General features: G+C 40.4%; 1 protein-coding gene across 2 annotated transcripts in view; it reads right to left on the bottom strand.

The window, feature by feature from the left end:
- Positions 1–16,142, bottom strand: part of PTPN12 (protein tyrosine phosphatase non-receptor type 12) — a 110,686-nt gene that overhangs the window by 15,981 nt on the left and 78,563 nt on the right. For both annotated transcript variants that reach the window (XM_038741447.1, XM_038741448.1), the window contains exons 9-12: positions 13,913–13,979; positions 11,980–12,057; positions 11,769–11,867; positions 3,787–3,872 (exon numbers count right to left, since the gene is read on the bottom strand). In XM_038741447.1, the coding sequence (XP_038597375.1) occupies positions 3,787–3,872; positions 11,769–11,867; positions 11,980–12,057; positions 13,913–13,979 (330 nt within the window). The remainder of the gene's footprint in view (positions 1–3,786; positions 3,873–11,768; positions 11,868–11,979; positions 12,058–13,912; positions 13,980–16,142) is intronic.

The raw sequence follows: 16,142 nt of genomic DNA, 5'->3' as shown, positions 1-16,142 counted from the left end.
AGGCATGACCTTAAGTGAAATGAACGAAATTTACGAATTTCAAGTTTTACTTTATTTTGAAATGACTACAAAAAAGGAATTTAGTATCACAGGATTCATTTTTTTTTTTTAAGGATACTGGCTGTGCACAGTGATCAAACACATGAAGACAAAATGCCCACCACAGTAGCAAAGGCTCTGCCACTTGTCTGCTGTATGACCTTGGGCAAGCATTTAACTTCTCTGTGCCTCAGTTACCTCATGGGGATTGTAAACCCCATGCAGGACAACCTGATTACCCTGTATCTACCCCAGCATTTAGAACAGTGCTTTCATTCATTCATTCATTCAATCGTATTTATTAAGCGCTTACTGTGGGCAGGGCACTGTACTAAGTGCTTGGGAAGTCCAAGTTGGCAACATATAGAGACGGTCCCTACCCAACAGTGGGCTCACAGTCTAGAAGGGGGAGACAGACAACAAGACAAGACATATTAACAAAATAAATAAAATAAACATGTACAAATAAAATAGAGTAATAAATCCATACAAACATATACATATATACAGGTGCTGTGGGGAGGGGAAGGAGGTAAGGCAGGGGAGAGGAAGAAGGGGGCTCATTCTGGGAAGGCCTGTGTGGCTTGCCCAAAGTCACACAGCTGACAAGGCTCGTCACACAGTAAATGCTTAACAAGCACCATTATTATTATTATTATTATTATTATTATTATTAAAAGACACATCTAGCTAAGAATTGTTTTTGAGATGAGCTAGCTATGAAAACGATCACTCCACAAGGTTTTAAAATGAAGCTCTGATTGTGATGGGGATATGAAGGATGCCAAAGATTAGTGGCCTATGACCATGCTGATGAGATGTTCAACCTAGGATTTCCACAAAAAATATTTCCTTTCCAGAAAGTAAAGTCTGTGGTCATTAAGAAGCATAAGAAAACTTTGACATGTTTTGCTTGATAAACCTAAAAAAATGAACAAGTCTGTCAGAATCCATCACACAGAAAAATAAAAACTTAATCTTTGGAAATAACTGTGAAGTCAAGGAATGGTGACACTCAGGTTTGAAAAAAATCACCAGGAAATCAGATACCAAGTTTTATAACTGAAGAATTTTTAATGCTATAGATAGAGCTTTATGGTAGTAAGAGACAACTGGCCAGGGAGTAAATGAAAAACTATCAATTAATAGTGGTCACTTCACAATACCCTAGAGAATGTTATGATTTTTGAAATACAATTTTAATTGAATTAATGTCAAGGTCATGCTATTCAGCTGCTGATTTACCAAAAATAGAAACTTGAGTTCTCAATCCTTCAGGATTATTTAAATAGGACAAACCCCTTCATAAGTGGACTGAGGCTAGAAACCAGGGTAATTCTACTTCCCATAAAACATCACATGTGGTTCAGCCATATGGCAGAAAAGCTGCAATTTGCTGAATTTGTCAGACTGAATTACAGGTTAGCAAATATTCCCAAGTGAAAACACGACTTTAAAATAGGCTGTTTGCAATTTTTTGGACTAGAGATGTTTTTATTTTGGTCCACCAGGTAATGGTAGATAAATCTAAAACTCAAAACCTAACTCAATTATATCACTGACTGATTTCTCTAATCATCAGAAAACCTATATTTTGGGGGATTTAACTGAAAAATTAAAAGGCATTTAGCAATTGTAGTTTCAGAGATTTGATGCTCTATTTTCTTCCACGGAATGGGCCAAAACACACTATACAAAAACTGGCTGATCATCATCAATATTTATTGAGTGCTTATTGCAGGCTTGGCCTTGGGGAAGTCACTTAACTTCTCCTTGCCTCAGTTCTCATCTGTAGAATGGGGATTAAGACAATGATCTCTATGTGGGACATGGACTGTGTCCCACCCTATTATCTTGTATCTACCCCAGCACTTTAGTGTAGTGCCTGGAACATAATAAGCACTTAACAAACACCTTAAAAAAAAACAGAGTTGGTAAACACGTTCCCTGCCCACATCGAGCTTCATACCACAGCACCCCGGCCTTCAAGGCTCAGTCGGCACTCTCCTTTTTATGCATCTGGTCTCTTCATCCCATTACTTCCCATCTCACACTCTTTGCTTTGTTTGTTGTCTCTCTCCCCCTCCTAGACTGTGAGCCTGTTGCTGGGTACGGACCGTCTCTATACTTCTGTACTTCTATACAATCTGTACTTCCCAAGCGCTCAGTATAGTGCTCTGCACACAGTAAGCGCTCAATAAATACGACTGAATGAATGAATGAATGCTTCTGCCAGGCCCCGCTTCTCACTGGGCCTCATTCTCAACTTCCTAGCCTTCAATCCCTTCTTCACACCCTTTCTCCTGCCTGGAGAAACCAAAAGGCCAAAGTGTCCTGTGCCGTCCTGGCCAATGTCACGTACTCACATTTCTACCATTTCCCACTCAGTTACTCTGCAGTAAAACACTTGGAATTCCCCCTTGACCCACGTTAAAAGGAAATGCTCAGTACTGCATTTCTTTTGGGCTCTGCAGACTTCTTTCAGGACTCTACTTTGTGCTGATAATCCGCTGCTGGATTAGTTTAGGGGAGTGCCAAGAGTGAACCCCTTCCTTAATGGGGTGCCATGAAACTGTAATTAAGGGTTGCTTTACAAAAACATATTTTTAAGAATTGAATTGGCAAAACTGGGAAAAACAGAACCAGTGGTTTTGTTTTTATAAGAATGAAAAATAGTTGGAAAGTGCTGGTAATTTTACAAATTTATTTTACTACACAATTCTTCTTAATGTATAAAATTTTCCTCAATGGATCCGTAAGGTATCACAGTACACAAAATCTGTAGAGTATAATAATTTTAAAATATTTCTTTGTAATCATTTGAATAAATACAAATGTATGGGATACATTTTGCTCCTTTCTAAGTAGATTTTCATTGAGTCCTTTTTTCCCAGAAATTCATAGCACAATACCAGGAATTCATTAAATATTTCAAATTCACACTTTTTCAGTAAGTCTTGGAGTGCTGCTCTGCTTTTAAAGACAGATCTCAGAAACGATCTCCCCATGCCGCCTCATGCAAATTTTGAAATTTGACTGATGAAATGACATTTTAATCTTCTTGGCAAAAAACTAACATAGCCAGGCAGGGACTTCATTACTGAGAATAATGTGGCAGAAGCTAGCCAAAAATTTTTTTATAATTCTATGTGAATAAACACTGTAGAGCATATACTGCTTTATAATAGTCAGAATTGGAAAATGGGGATTGTGTTATTAAAGAGCCTCCTGATCAACAAAATGTACCTTATGGTAATCAATCAATCAATGGGATTTATTGTGCACTTAAACTGTGTGTAGAGGACTGTACAAACACTTTTGAGAGTACAATACATTAGCGGGTAGACACGATCCTGGTCCTCAAGGAGCTTACAAATACTCACACCTAGACCAACACAGTGCACGTGCAAAGTCGTTTCTTTCGATAACGCACTGCTCAGGAGCCCGACTGATTTGCACTTTGGAAAGACTTTTCGTAATAATGTGCTACCCAAAATATTTAATGAAAACATGGCACAGTAGAACTGACTGTATTCGGATTTGCTCTGCCTATATTTGAAAGTCACATTGTATCACAGGACAACATAAGTTAACCACAATGATCATGAATAGATCTATTTTAGTTAGTTTTACTTATAGTAAATATTCTTAAAAATCATTTTGTTCATAGAATAATGAGTCAAAGTGCCAAGGTAAAAAATGGAATTCTCTTTTCCACTCCCAACGAGAAGATATCAAGTACCGTACCTGCGAGTCCGGGGAGGCTTTGGTGGGGGTGAGTCTTGTTTTTCAAGGTCTATAGAGCTGACAGTATTTTCTGTGCTAACTTCATCCTGTCGAAAGGAAACAGGTAGGTATGTTTAAATGAAATCTGGAGCAAATATTTTACCTCATTTTCTGATATGGAGGCACTACACAGCCTACTTTTGAAGGTTCAATACTAAATAAATCATTAAATCCCATCCCCCTCCAAAAGACCCGTATCAATCTGATCGGATGACTGAATCGATATTTCATTTCAGCTCTAGCAGGCGGCCAGTTTTTAGTCAAGCAGAGCCTTGACTTCCAGCACTCCGGGTTCATGCTTCTCGGTTTCCGGTCATTGAAATTCAACTATTCCCACGATGACTTCAGCTCAAAACCCATTGCCCCAGTCCAGTTCCTGCTCTGCTCTTCTTCCTTCCCTAGGCCGCACAGCTGCTGCCCCTGACTTCTGCCCACCACTCCCGGTGGGAAAGGACAGAGCTGCTTCATTGCGCGGGTGCTGTGTAGGTAAAATTAGCTTTGATTTTCTTTTCCAAGCTGCCCACGAGGGAAAAACTGTAAGCGATCTGTGTACATATTGAAGAGCAGCACAGACCGTGGCTTTACACAGACCGATGCATCAGACTGCTAAGAGAGCCACATCAAACACCTTATATAGTTTTTTACTGTATGCATCCCATTAAGCATGAGTTACCATGAGGAGTTTACAAGTGACTGTAACACAAGCACACTCAAGTAATAACCTGTCTCTGCGGCTTAGGACCATGGCTGAAACTAAATATTAACTTATGAAAGGGTTTTCTTAATGTCCAGGACCATGAAAAAAGTTTCACATGAGAATGCAGTGTAAATTGCTACACCTATTGAAGATTGCCACTGGTGCCATAGCTTTCCTCACAGACACACCTGTCGCCCATCTTCCCCTGAGAAGCGCCAAAAGACCATTTGCTATGCTGATGTAAATTAAGGATTCTGATTTTGAAAGACGTCTTGAGTTCATCACTAAAGTGGGTGAAGTGGTTGCAGCCAATTTCAGTTCAAAACTCAGAAGACATCGGCTACGTAGACAAACTTAATTTTCTCTGGTCCTATTCAGTGCAGTCACATGAAAGAGAACAGGAAGACTACAACGGCCTGGTCTTCAAGCCACTTGAAAGGGGCTTCTAAAGTGCACCCTCCCCGTTTCCCCTTTTCTGAATATAAGCCTGCTGATGAAGAACAGACAAAGGGCTCAAAAATATTTGAAAAGTTCTCTTCCACTAAGGGGAAAAATGGTCCTTGAAGAGGCACTGGGAGACAAAGCTTGCATTTCACCTTCAGTAGTGGGCAATGCTAAATCACCCGCAGTGTGGAGGAATGGAAATTTTGCAGTGAAACTCGTCTGAAATAAGTTACAGAGCAAAATGAGGAAAAGGCAACCTGATTACTCATCACTCATACCACTCCAAGAAATACACAAGACCAAAGTCCCAGCAAAACATTTCAGGGCCCAGGAACAGTATCCTTAGGATTCATGCTCAGGCTCCCTTTGCTCAGCCTCCACCGCTCTACTTACTTTTAAGAAAATTTGGGGCCCACAAGCAGTACTGAACGGGCTAAGCTTATTCAACTCATCTAATGTTATGAGGCAGGTTGCACCCTAAGTTTGAGAAAGAATGTTTGGCAACCAAAATGGCACATGTTGTATATGACATGGAGATGATAAACTCATCCAAGGAAAGAGAAGAAACCAGATGGTAGAAGTAGGAGAAAACCTCTGATCTTTCAAATCCTGGCTCAGTTCTGAAGACAGCCATTTACACGATTTCCTAGATAGAAGTCATTTGTGTAATAATAGCAGCCAAATTTAAGAGGAGTGAAACAAAGAAGTATGACTCCTATGTGCAGGTTTAACAAACTTTTAACATGAATTCTAGAAAAAAATTTGAAAACATGCTTGTGTCCAATGAATTGTTATAACAAAGACAAGAAGAAAGGATGTTTTCAGTTACATCCCCCACCAAAATACTTAAAAACAGACAAAACAGATGGTTATGGGGTGGATTTTAGTTCACCCAAGAGACGGGTTTTTATTTGGATGGCAAACATCCTCGATAGATAAATCTTGTTTAGAAATGTAAAGGGAACCGAGACTCTACTATTATGGTGGGATGGATGAGATTTAATATTCACCTTCAGATTAAATCCAGAAGTGATAGATCTCATGGCTATTAGACTGTGCTGGAGCAACTAAGCCTTTAAAACATGATGTAAACACATTACAGCTAACTCAGTCAGCAATACCAGGCCTAAGAAATCTAGGCAGACTAAGAACAGGCAACTAGGGTTTAAATATGCTTTTCCATCTTATTTCCTCATCCTTAACTGTATCCTGCTCTCTTCTTCTTTGTTAAGAGTAGAGCACTTCCAGATGAGGTCTATAGTATTTGGTCTTTTACTTCCATTTCCACACAGTTCTTTTGGATTATTTTTCTTTACGACTTTCAAAGTATATATTATATACTTCTGTGGTGAATTCAGTGTAAAATATACTTGCTTTTTTAGCATAGTGATAAAGGGAGCTTCATTAAGGGATGGGCATGGTCAAGGGTGACACAAGGGACAATAAACTGGTGAAAAATTGCTTAAACAGGATAAAATTTGGGTATGGCAATTTGCTGGGTCAGTAAAGTTTTTTTAAAAAATTAATCCCAGAGCCACGTGGCTAATTAATATCGTTGACCCTAGCAAACCATGAAAGGAACATCGCCGAGTTTGGAAATTTCCAAAGGCTTGGAATCCAAAACCTGAGTCGATTGAGGCAGGTATTTTCTGTAGACCATTACAACATGCAAGAATTAAATGGTACAGGTCTAGACTGTAAGCTCGTTGTGGGCAAGGAATGTGACAGTTTACTGTTGCATTGTACTCTCCCAAGCGCTTAGTACAGTGCACTGCACACAGTAAGCGCTCAATAAATATGACTGACTGAATGAATGAATGAATAAGGTGGTTACTTCACACATACGATCTCCTAAACTGCCTGCATACTACAAGTGCATAAATGGGTCGAGAAGGAGGGTCAAGGCTTAGAATAATTTTAGAGAAAAACAGCCTCTCAAGAATTTGCCCTGTGCAACCTTTTTATTTCAGTATCATTCTTCTCAGGATATGCTTCTAAACAGCTCCTTCTGATTCTAAGCTTGACTCATTGAAGTTGTGTGTTAATATTTCCTGTTATTTTATAAGGTATGTGATAAAAAAAGGGTCAGAGAATTTGAAGATTTGGACTTTGGAGTTGGAGAAAGCATAATGCTTAGAAAACAAGAGATTGTGTTACAATATATATAAAATGCTACAGACGCCTCCAACCCTGAAACCTAAAACTTACCTAAATGAAAACTGATTTCTGAAACCAGTATTGGTTACAAATCCATGCTTTCAAGGTGAATGCTTTAAAGACCAAGGCTACTTAAAAGAAATTATCAAATTCCTCATTCATTTACAGGCAACAAATTCCTTATTTATTTACAGCATATGAATTTGGATAGGATTTTGTATTCTCTTTACAGGCCAAATAGAGGGGAATTTTAAAATAAAAACAGGTATTTTTAAATTCCTCCTTTTTTCGCTGCTTAGGTACTTCAAATTTCACTTGTTTTTCCTCATATTTTCTATTTTAATTATGAAATTAATGTCACTAAAGACATGTGTAAGAGAACCTACTCTATTTCTTATTACAGTTTCATGCAAAAACTGCTAAAATTGTTTGGGAAGATAACTCTGAAGTGCAGGAAAACTGCAATTTTTTATGGCTGAAATTCTGCTTTAGTTTATCTGAACTGCTAAAATTACTTACAATGAGCCTTACCTCAAAGCACATAAATACAAACTCTGAACAGAGAAAACCATCAAGTTTTGGAAACTGGTTTAGCACAGAAACCTGAGGTTTCCACCTGTGTAGTGGATAAAGCATATAGGCCCAGGAGTCAGAAGGTCATGGGTTCTACTCCAGGCTCTGCCACCTGTCTGCTGCGTGACCCTCTCTGAGCCTCTTACCTCATCTGTAAAATGGGGATCAAGACTGTGAGCCCCACGAGGGACAAGGCCTGCGTTCAACTCGATTTGCTTGTATCCACCTCAGCGCTTAGTACAGCGCCTGGCACGTAGTAAGCGCTTAACAAATACCATAATTGTTATTATTATTATCCAGGGTCAATAAGAATATCTGAAGAGCTTTAAATAAACTCTCCCACCCATTCAAAACATCCCAAAATAAATATATATTTCTTTTGGAGGGGGGGTCGGGGGAAAGAAAGGGGAAGGCACGGGGCCCACTTTGAAACCTAATTGTGGGAAGACAATTTAGAGGCACACTAGGAAAAATTCAGTGAAGCAGGGCCACACCACCTCAGTCTTTCAGGCAGCCTTAGACAGTTGGTACTTCAGAAAATTAGTATAGTACTGAAGGTACTTATAAAAGCCTGAAGAAGTCATTGCCACGAGGAGGAGTGTGTAAGGTTCTATAATTCAAGTGGCTGGAAGCAAGCTTTCCTTTTCATATCCATTTTAACTTTGAAATGCACATATTTAATGTGCATCTTTTTCTTATTTCTGACAGCCAAGAGTTCCTTATTGCTTTAATCAAGCCCTCAACAGTGGCTTACATAATTGATTCCATTCAGTGTGTAATGAATGCTGGCAATGAGTTTGGGAGGAGAGCTAGGATCCACACCAGGTGGTACATGTTTTGCATATGAAGCTAATGCCCATTTAGTACAGCCATGAAAATTACCATAAGACTGGGGCTTAAAACAAGGGTGGGCTTTTATTTTGGCCTGCGGCCCACCTTTGTAACTGTCTGAGGGCTAACACTGAGGAGGGAGGGTAATGGGGCTCAAACTGAGGAAGTGCAGCTGCTTTGGCCTGTAGCAGTTCTTACCGGGCTCCATGCCCACCACGGACATTGTCAGGAACCCCCAGGCACTGCTGCTCTTGGAGTCTCTGCGGGCTGGGAGGTTGGCATGGTGTAGGAAGGGATCGTGTCTGCCAACTCTGTTGTATTGTACACTCCCAAGTGCTTAGTGCAGTGCTCTGTGCACAGTAAGGACTCAGATGCGATTGATTGATTGCCAGGTAGGAGCTACATCAGGAGGAAGCCGCCGGCTCAGAGTCGGAGTGAATCTAGCCCAAGAAGCATATTGTGCCCACCCCCATCCTAAAGAAAATTGTGCCTGAAACAAGTAAATATATGTAGCTCCTCTTCATACTTGTAGATACCCATGGCAGTGAAATTCACCTATGAAATACGGCCCTTTTCGCCATAAATGGTTCAAAGTTTAAGGGGCAGGGAGAGGGAACTGAGGCACAGAGAAATTAAGCGACTTGCCCAAGGCCGCACAGCAAGCAAGCGGCAGAGGTGGGTCTCCTGACTGTGCTCTCCTCCCTACGCCAGGCAGGACCAGGCTAAATTTTGTAATCCCGAAGAAGATTTAAACCGCAACTGCAAGACTGAACTATTATAACATGCTTCTTTCATTTGAATCAAGTGGAGTCATGCACTGCTTCACTTCTACCCTTTCACAGCAAGCAGGAAGATTTGACTGGAATAATAAAAAGGCATTCGTTTACGTTTAGAGGTAAAGGTTAGGAGTAGATATACCCAATTTGCCCAACTGAACAGAAAAGAAACCAATGGATTGAAGGGTATTTTAATATGGCCAGTTCTCTCGTAATTTTCAGCTCGGCAAACGCACCAAAGGGTTCTAGTTTTTGATAAGTTTGCCTTTCAGCCTCATACACCTGACTTTACAGACCACTAAACATTACAAGAAATAACTCAATGTTACTATTACTAGACTCTTTCAAAATTATATTCCCTAAAACTCCTAATTTGAGTCAACATCTGCAATTAGTGTCAACATGCTATTACGGAACACAGAAAAATTAAGTGATTACTTATGAGAACATTTTGCTTAAAGAAGACTTTTTGTGTAGTTTGAGAAAGAAATCGTCTTCATTAGACCACAAGAGAAGCAGAGCGGTCTAGTGGATCGAGCACAGGCCCTGGGAGTTAAAAGGACCTGGATTCTAATCCCAGCTCTGCAACTTGTCGGCTGTGAAACCTTTGGCAAGTAGTCACTTCACTTCTCTGTGCCTCCGTTACCTCATCTGTAAAACGATGATTAAGACCGAGCTCCATGTGGAACAACCGACCATGTCCAGCCTGATTAGGGCTTGTATCTACCTCTGCACTTAGAACAGTGCCTGGCACGTAGTAAGTGCTTAACAAATAATATAAGAAAAAAAGGGACCAGGTACTCCTCTTGAAGGCTTACAATTATTGTTACCAAAACCTATGTTTTCACAGAAAATATACGGCGGAGCACTGGGTTATGAAGCCGTTTTGGAAAATGTCCCTATGCAAAACATGTGCACGAGAGAAAATCTTGCTTTCAAGTCACTAAGGCAAAAACAAAGTTGGAAGATTTATCTGTGCTCATAGTTCCCTTGGGTTTAATTCAAAATAAACAGGCTGAAATGGTTCTCAGGTGAGAGGTTTCAGGGCTAGTACTCTGCCCCAGAGCAGAACATGCCAGACATGAAGAGCTCTTGCTGTGAAGGAGCATTAATATCCCTCAACCCCCCACTGTCAGCTGGCAGTGAGAGGGGAAATTGGATGGCATAAAGAAAATAATGGGCCTAGGAAGGGGAGGGTGGAGGAGCACCGTGTGTCAAGAGAAAGGAGAAAACACGAAAGGGAAATAACAGGACTTCTCCCTCTCCAGGCTACAAAGCCCTACAGTCCTACTCAGTGGCAAACCTGAAAAAAGACAATGGAAAAGCTTTCCAGCTCTGCTTCATGTTAGAGGCTGACAGACATGTCAAGGGTAGCCAATATGTGATCCACTTTTGAGCAGAAACGATGATGCTTTATTTGGGTAAGAGATAAACAAAGAGGTCTGTGAGAGAAACACTTCTGGTTAAGGCCTACTCGTGTCACCCACACCCCTCACTGACGCCAACACACCCAAGAAGATGTCCTCAGCATGGACCGGGGAAGAAATGGCTGGAGAAAGTAAGGGAAACACCAGCTGGCTGCAGCTGCTGCGACTGGGATTGCCCCGATTTTCTGTCCTGCTAGCTTGCTCAGAATCTGCATCAGGAATTTTGGCCACCGGGGCACTGGCATTGGGGGTGGTGGTAACAAGCAGCTGTTCCCATTTACTTCTCCTATCCCGGCTGGTCTGCTCCCGGGATGTTTGTAAGTTTGCGTGGCCGTCCGAGAGAGTGGTTGCTTACTGCAGTCTAGTAGGGGTACGTGTGTATCAGTGGCAAGTTCCTGGTGGGCAGACGGGAGCCGAAGGTTAAAAAAAGGAGAGGAGGAAGTGGGGGGTGAGAGGGAAATGAAGGAGGGATCGGAATGGAGCGTGAGGAGTACAAAAGGGGGTAAAGACGTGGAAAAAGGATGGGATGCAAGTGGCCAAAACATGGAGGGGGGTGGCGGGGAAACCTCATCCTTCGTCCCACTCCATCATCATCATCGTCAATCGTATTTATTGAGCGCTTACTGTGTGCAGAACACTGTACTAAGCGCTTGGGAAGTACAAGTTGGCAACATACAGAGACAGTTCCTACCCAACAGTGGGCTCACAGTCTACTACGAGGCATACCTGAGCCTCCTCTGTCCTTCTACTTGCATGCTGCCACCACCGTCCCACTGCACCAGAAGGCAAACCTGAGTCAAACTGATCACACTGAGGGTGGATTAAACCTCTCCTCGCCTCCTACCTCCACGCCCCATGCCCTAGTCGTTCCAGCCAAGTACTACCTAGAATCTTCTCCAAATCAGAGGGCTGGAGAAACTGACTTGGATGATACCTCCTTTCCTTTCTCAACCCTCACTTTTTTAAAGAAAACCACCAGGGACAGAAAAGTCCTTGGCATTTTAGGCAGTGTTCCTAAAATAGGCCAAGCAAACTTACCACTCCATCCCCAATCTTCCAGTCTGCTTGACTTTCATATTTTTGTAGCTGCTTTTCAAACAGTTGTGCGATGGCTCGATGAACAAGTTCATATTGCTCCTAAAAAAAAAATACACATCGAAAGAGAAGACTGAGGTGCAATAGCCTTTAAAATACCAGAAGAAACCTGCAAATAATAATACAATACTCTAAGTAACGGGAATAAACAGACCTTCGTTTGTACAGCAGAATGCCTTTGTGTCCTCATTTCTTGTATTAAATTAAATACATTAAACTCTTCTGGTATTTTCTGAAACACAAAACAATTAGTACTTTTTGGGAAAGTCTACAAAAAAAGGCAGTTGACAGTTTTATGTTTTTATGGATCCTTTTACTTATTGGTCTCCACAAGAAGCAGTGTGGCCTCGTGGAAAGAGCAAAGACTTGGGAGCCAGAGGAGATGGGTTCTACTCCTGGCTCTGCCACTTGCCTGTTGTATGACCTTAACGTCTCGGTGCCTCCTTTTCCTCCTCTGTAAAATGTCTTGTCAATGCTTTTCCTCCTTCCTACTTAGGCTGTGAGCCCCATGTGGAACAGGGACTGTGCCCGGCCTGATTAACTCACCCAGGAGATACAGTACAACAGAACCGGTAGACACGTTCCCTGTCCACAATGAGCTACGTTCAAAATATGTCCTTCCATTTTTAAACCTTCAAGTTAATAATTAATAATTTAAAAAAACATTGCTGTAGTTGAATTGTTGACACTGCCTTTTCTTGCCCTTTGTCATTCTTAGCTTCTATTTTATTAAAGTGCCAACGGAAATGCAATTTCTTTTACTAAATTAGGCATTTTCATCTGAGATAACTTTTAGGTAATGGCTATTACAGTCATCAATCAGACAGAATAATACTCTTTCACATAACTAAACATTTAAATAACAAAATATTTTCCAAGGTTAAGATGCACTAAGATTCAATCAAAAAGCTATTAACATTTAAATAACCCATGACAAGCAGTCCCACAAAAAATTACCAACTCCTACCTTCGACAAATCACTCTGTCGATTTAGCTGATAAATTGCTGATAAAGTAAAACCCAAATTACAGCTCTCCACAAAAAAATGTGTCAGCCGTAAATAGGTCTTTTCCAAATGGTGGGAAATGAATGGAATAAAAGTTTCCAAATAATGTAATAATGATGTGGCAAAAAAGATGAATTGGATGATATCAAAGGAAAATCATCATCAACGGCATTTACGGAGCCCCTACCAGGTGCAAAGCACTTTCTAGGGTTTGGGGAATGAAATATAATATAAATTATAAGATACGGCCCCTGCCCTTGAGGAACTTCAGACACAATAACTACGAGCATTCCTTTCAACCATTTACCTGCACGTGAAATTCTCCTCAAAGATAAGGAAAGCCCTTCTTCTTAAAAGATATGCAAAGTATGGGTGAGGTAGCATATGTAGCTTAAAATGAAATCTGATGTATGTGTTTTCCCAAAATATTAATTTGGCATTAGACTTTCTGAACCAGTGACTGTTTTCTTCAAACTCTGCCTTCCATCTCAGAGCTAACACCATTAACCAGAGGAAATGGATCTATGACAAATTATTCATCAGGGCGTATTCTCCATCCACTTGAAGGAGTTAAAGTGGGTTAATAAAATCGTGGTTTTTTGAGGTTTTTCCCACCCCCGCTATTAACAGTTTCTTCTTCAGTATCTTTTCTGTGGACAAAACCCCTCCCCATAGACACTTTAAAAATAGAGGAAAAAAACCCATGGAAAGACAAAGTAAAGTCAGTTAAAAAAATACAAAAGGACAGAACCCCCCATTTCTCCTCTGTCCTCAAAGTTGAATATGCCTCGGCAAGAGGCATTTACAGAAAGCAGGAGCTGCTACCTCCCTCTAGCACATCACTCAGCCATCGTGCACCTAACCCACATGCAACCCGGGGGCATCCCATAGTCTCAAATGGCTAAGCCAAATTTTCATCCGTGTGCTTGTCTGAAACAAAGGATCCCTCTCCTAGTCAATGTGTAATTTAAGATTACTTGCTCTCAGATACTGATTATTTCTAATAAATGGCAAATTCCACTTTAAAAGATCATAAAACATAACAAAAATAGGCCAGATGAGACTCCATTAAATCACTCACCCCAGCTTTCAACAAATTCCACGTATAATCTATGGCACAAATAGCTCCGGTTCTTCCACATCCTGCACTATGGAAAGAAAATGTAAAATAACTATTTTTTGACTGTTTAAAAAAATGATCGCATAATGAGCACTTATGCAATGGCTGAATGTACAAAAGTCAAACTTTACTTTTACATCAAAATGTACTTTATTAAAGTGCTCTGCACACAGTAAGTGCTCAATAAATATGATTGAATAAATTAAAAGGACTACTGCTAAAGAATAATCTGTAACAAAAAATCCACGACCGAATATGACTAACTTTTCACAGTCATGTATGAATAGTTATATAAATCATATGGCTTTCAAAATATGTCTTGAAAACTTTTTTGTTACTACATTAATGACTAATTTTTCACAGTCATTTATGAATGGTTATATAAATTATATGTTTTTTTAATGTATCTTTAAAGCTCTTTTGTTTTCTAATACAGGGTAAGTACAGACAATTCAGCTACACAAAAAACATGAAGTTATTTTACGAACTGAAAGAGCACCAAAGGTTCTGAGGCCTTTCAAGTCACTTGAAATAAATGGTGCATTAAAGGGAGAATGAGAAAATGTAAAAATAGTTTACAGCCTTCCAACTGAAAACAATTGTCATTGGATTGCCTTTTTTAAAACCACACATTAACCAAGCAAATGAAACAAACACTCTACAGATGTTTTGGGAGCCTTTTCACATCAATGCATTTTTCAAGCAGCTAAATATATTCTGATTAGATGTAATTCGTTGTTATTTTCCTAGTATTTTTTCTTCAGAGGAAAATAAACTAATTATTAAACTTCCAAACAGTAACAATATTAACCTAAAGTAATTCAAGCAAAAACAACAGAATCTAAAGCTTTGCTAAACTAGTGCAGAATGAAATTTCAAAACATGAGAAACGGAAAAAAAAGAAATGAAATTTAGGTTTGGGGAGCGGGAAGAGCACCCAAACTTGACAGTGTTCACAGACTAATGGGAAACAAATGATCTTCTATCAACAGCTGTTAGAATACCTGAACTTGCCAGATTTTCAAATGAACATGCACTCAATAACTACACTTTCACTACATTTGCTTCAGTGCTGCTCAACTCCCTCCACCTTCTGACTGCACAAATCAGTTCAGTCAATCATCTGTGGAGTGCTCACTGTGTGTAGGGCACCATGCTTGGCAGAGTACAAACAATCCCTGCCCTCAAGGAGCTTGCCGCCTATCTCGCAGGGGAAACAGACATTAAAACCAAGTATATGTATGGGAGGCAAATGAATATGCACGTAAGTGCTGTAAGAGGAGGGCTCAGAGTGAGTTCCTAAACATTTACGGGATTAAGACTCACGTGCACAGGTGACATAACACTGGGGAGGGGAGATCAGAGATTTAGTCAGGGAAGGCTTTCTATAGGAGATGTGATTTTAGTAGGGCTTCGAAGACGGGGAGAGTCATCAGGGAGGAAATTCCAGGCAGAAGAGGATGTGAGGAAGGAGTCACTGGTGATGAAGATGAGACAGAGAGAGAGCGAGGCTCAGTGAACAGGTAGGTATTAGACGAATGATGTATGTGGGCTGAGGTGCGGTGGGAGAGGAGCAAGGCTAAGTAGTGGGGAAAGAGAGCTGACAGTGTGCCTTAAAGCTGATGGTGAGCAGATTCTGCTTGCTGCAAAGATAGAAGGGCAACTGCTGTGGGTTTTTGAGGAGTGGGGAGAAAGACAGAGAATGATTTTTTAGTAGAGTGAAGTAGCAGAGTAGTGAGCAGTTGAGTTCCTTTAACCACCCTCTGCTTGGAATACACATTTAGCGAAACCAGTGCAACTTATTTCCCCAGAGAACAGGAAATAGAAAACGTTAGATAAAAGAGTTCTAAAAGGAGAAGTGAAAGCAGTTTTGTGGGAACTGCTGAAATATTGTAAAAAAGGATATTTCGTACACAAAAGTTATAAAAAAGTTATCAAAAAGAAAGTCAAAGGCCCTTCCCTGCCCTCTCCTACTTCACCCACACAAATTTAGGAGCTCTTTCCTTCCCCTAGCTCCATGGATGGCTCCTTTCTTCCTGGTTATAAAAAATTAAGAGTAGCCCAAAACGTAGAATGAGGCTTGAAATGGGAATTGTACAACAGCTATAAATACATACTTGTTTTACGTCCCTAAAATGACAGACTAACAGAAGATCTTGTATTGTGGTATCACGAACACCGAAGAAAGACA

The sequence above is a fragment of the Tachyglossus aculeatus genome (genome assembly GCF_015852505.1).
Source record: "Tachyglossus aculeatus isolate mTacAcu1 chromosome 12 unlocalized genomic scaffold, mTacAcu1.pri SUPER_6_unloc_1, whole genome shotgun sequence".
NCBI lineage: Eukaryota > Metazoa > Chordata > Mammalia > Monotremata > Tachyglossidae > Tachyglossus > Tachyglossus aculeatus.
Note: the sequence above shows the minus strand (reverse complement) of the source record. Positions and strands in the feature narration are given on the sequence as shown.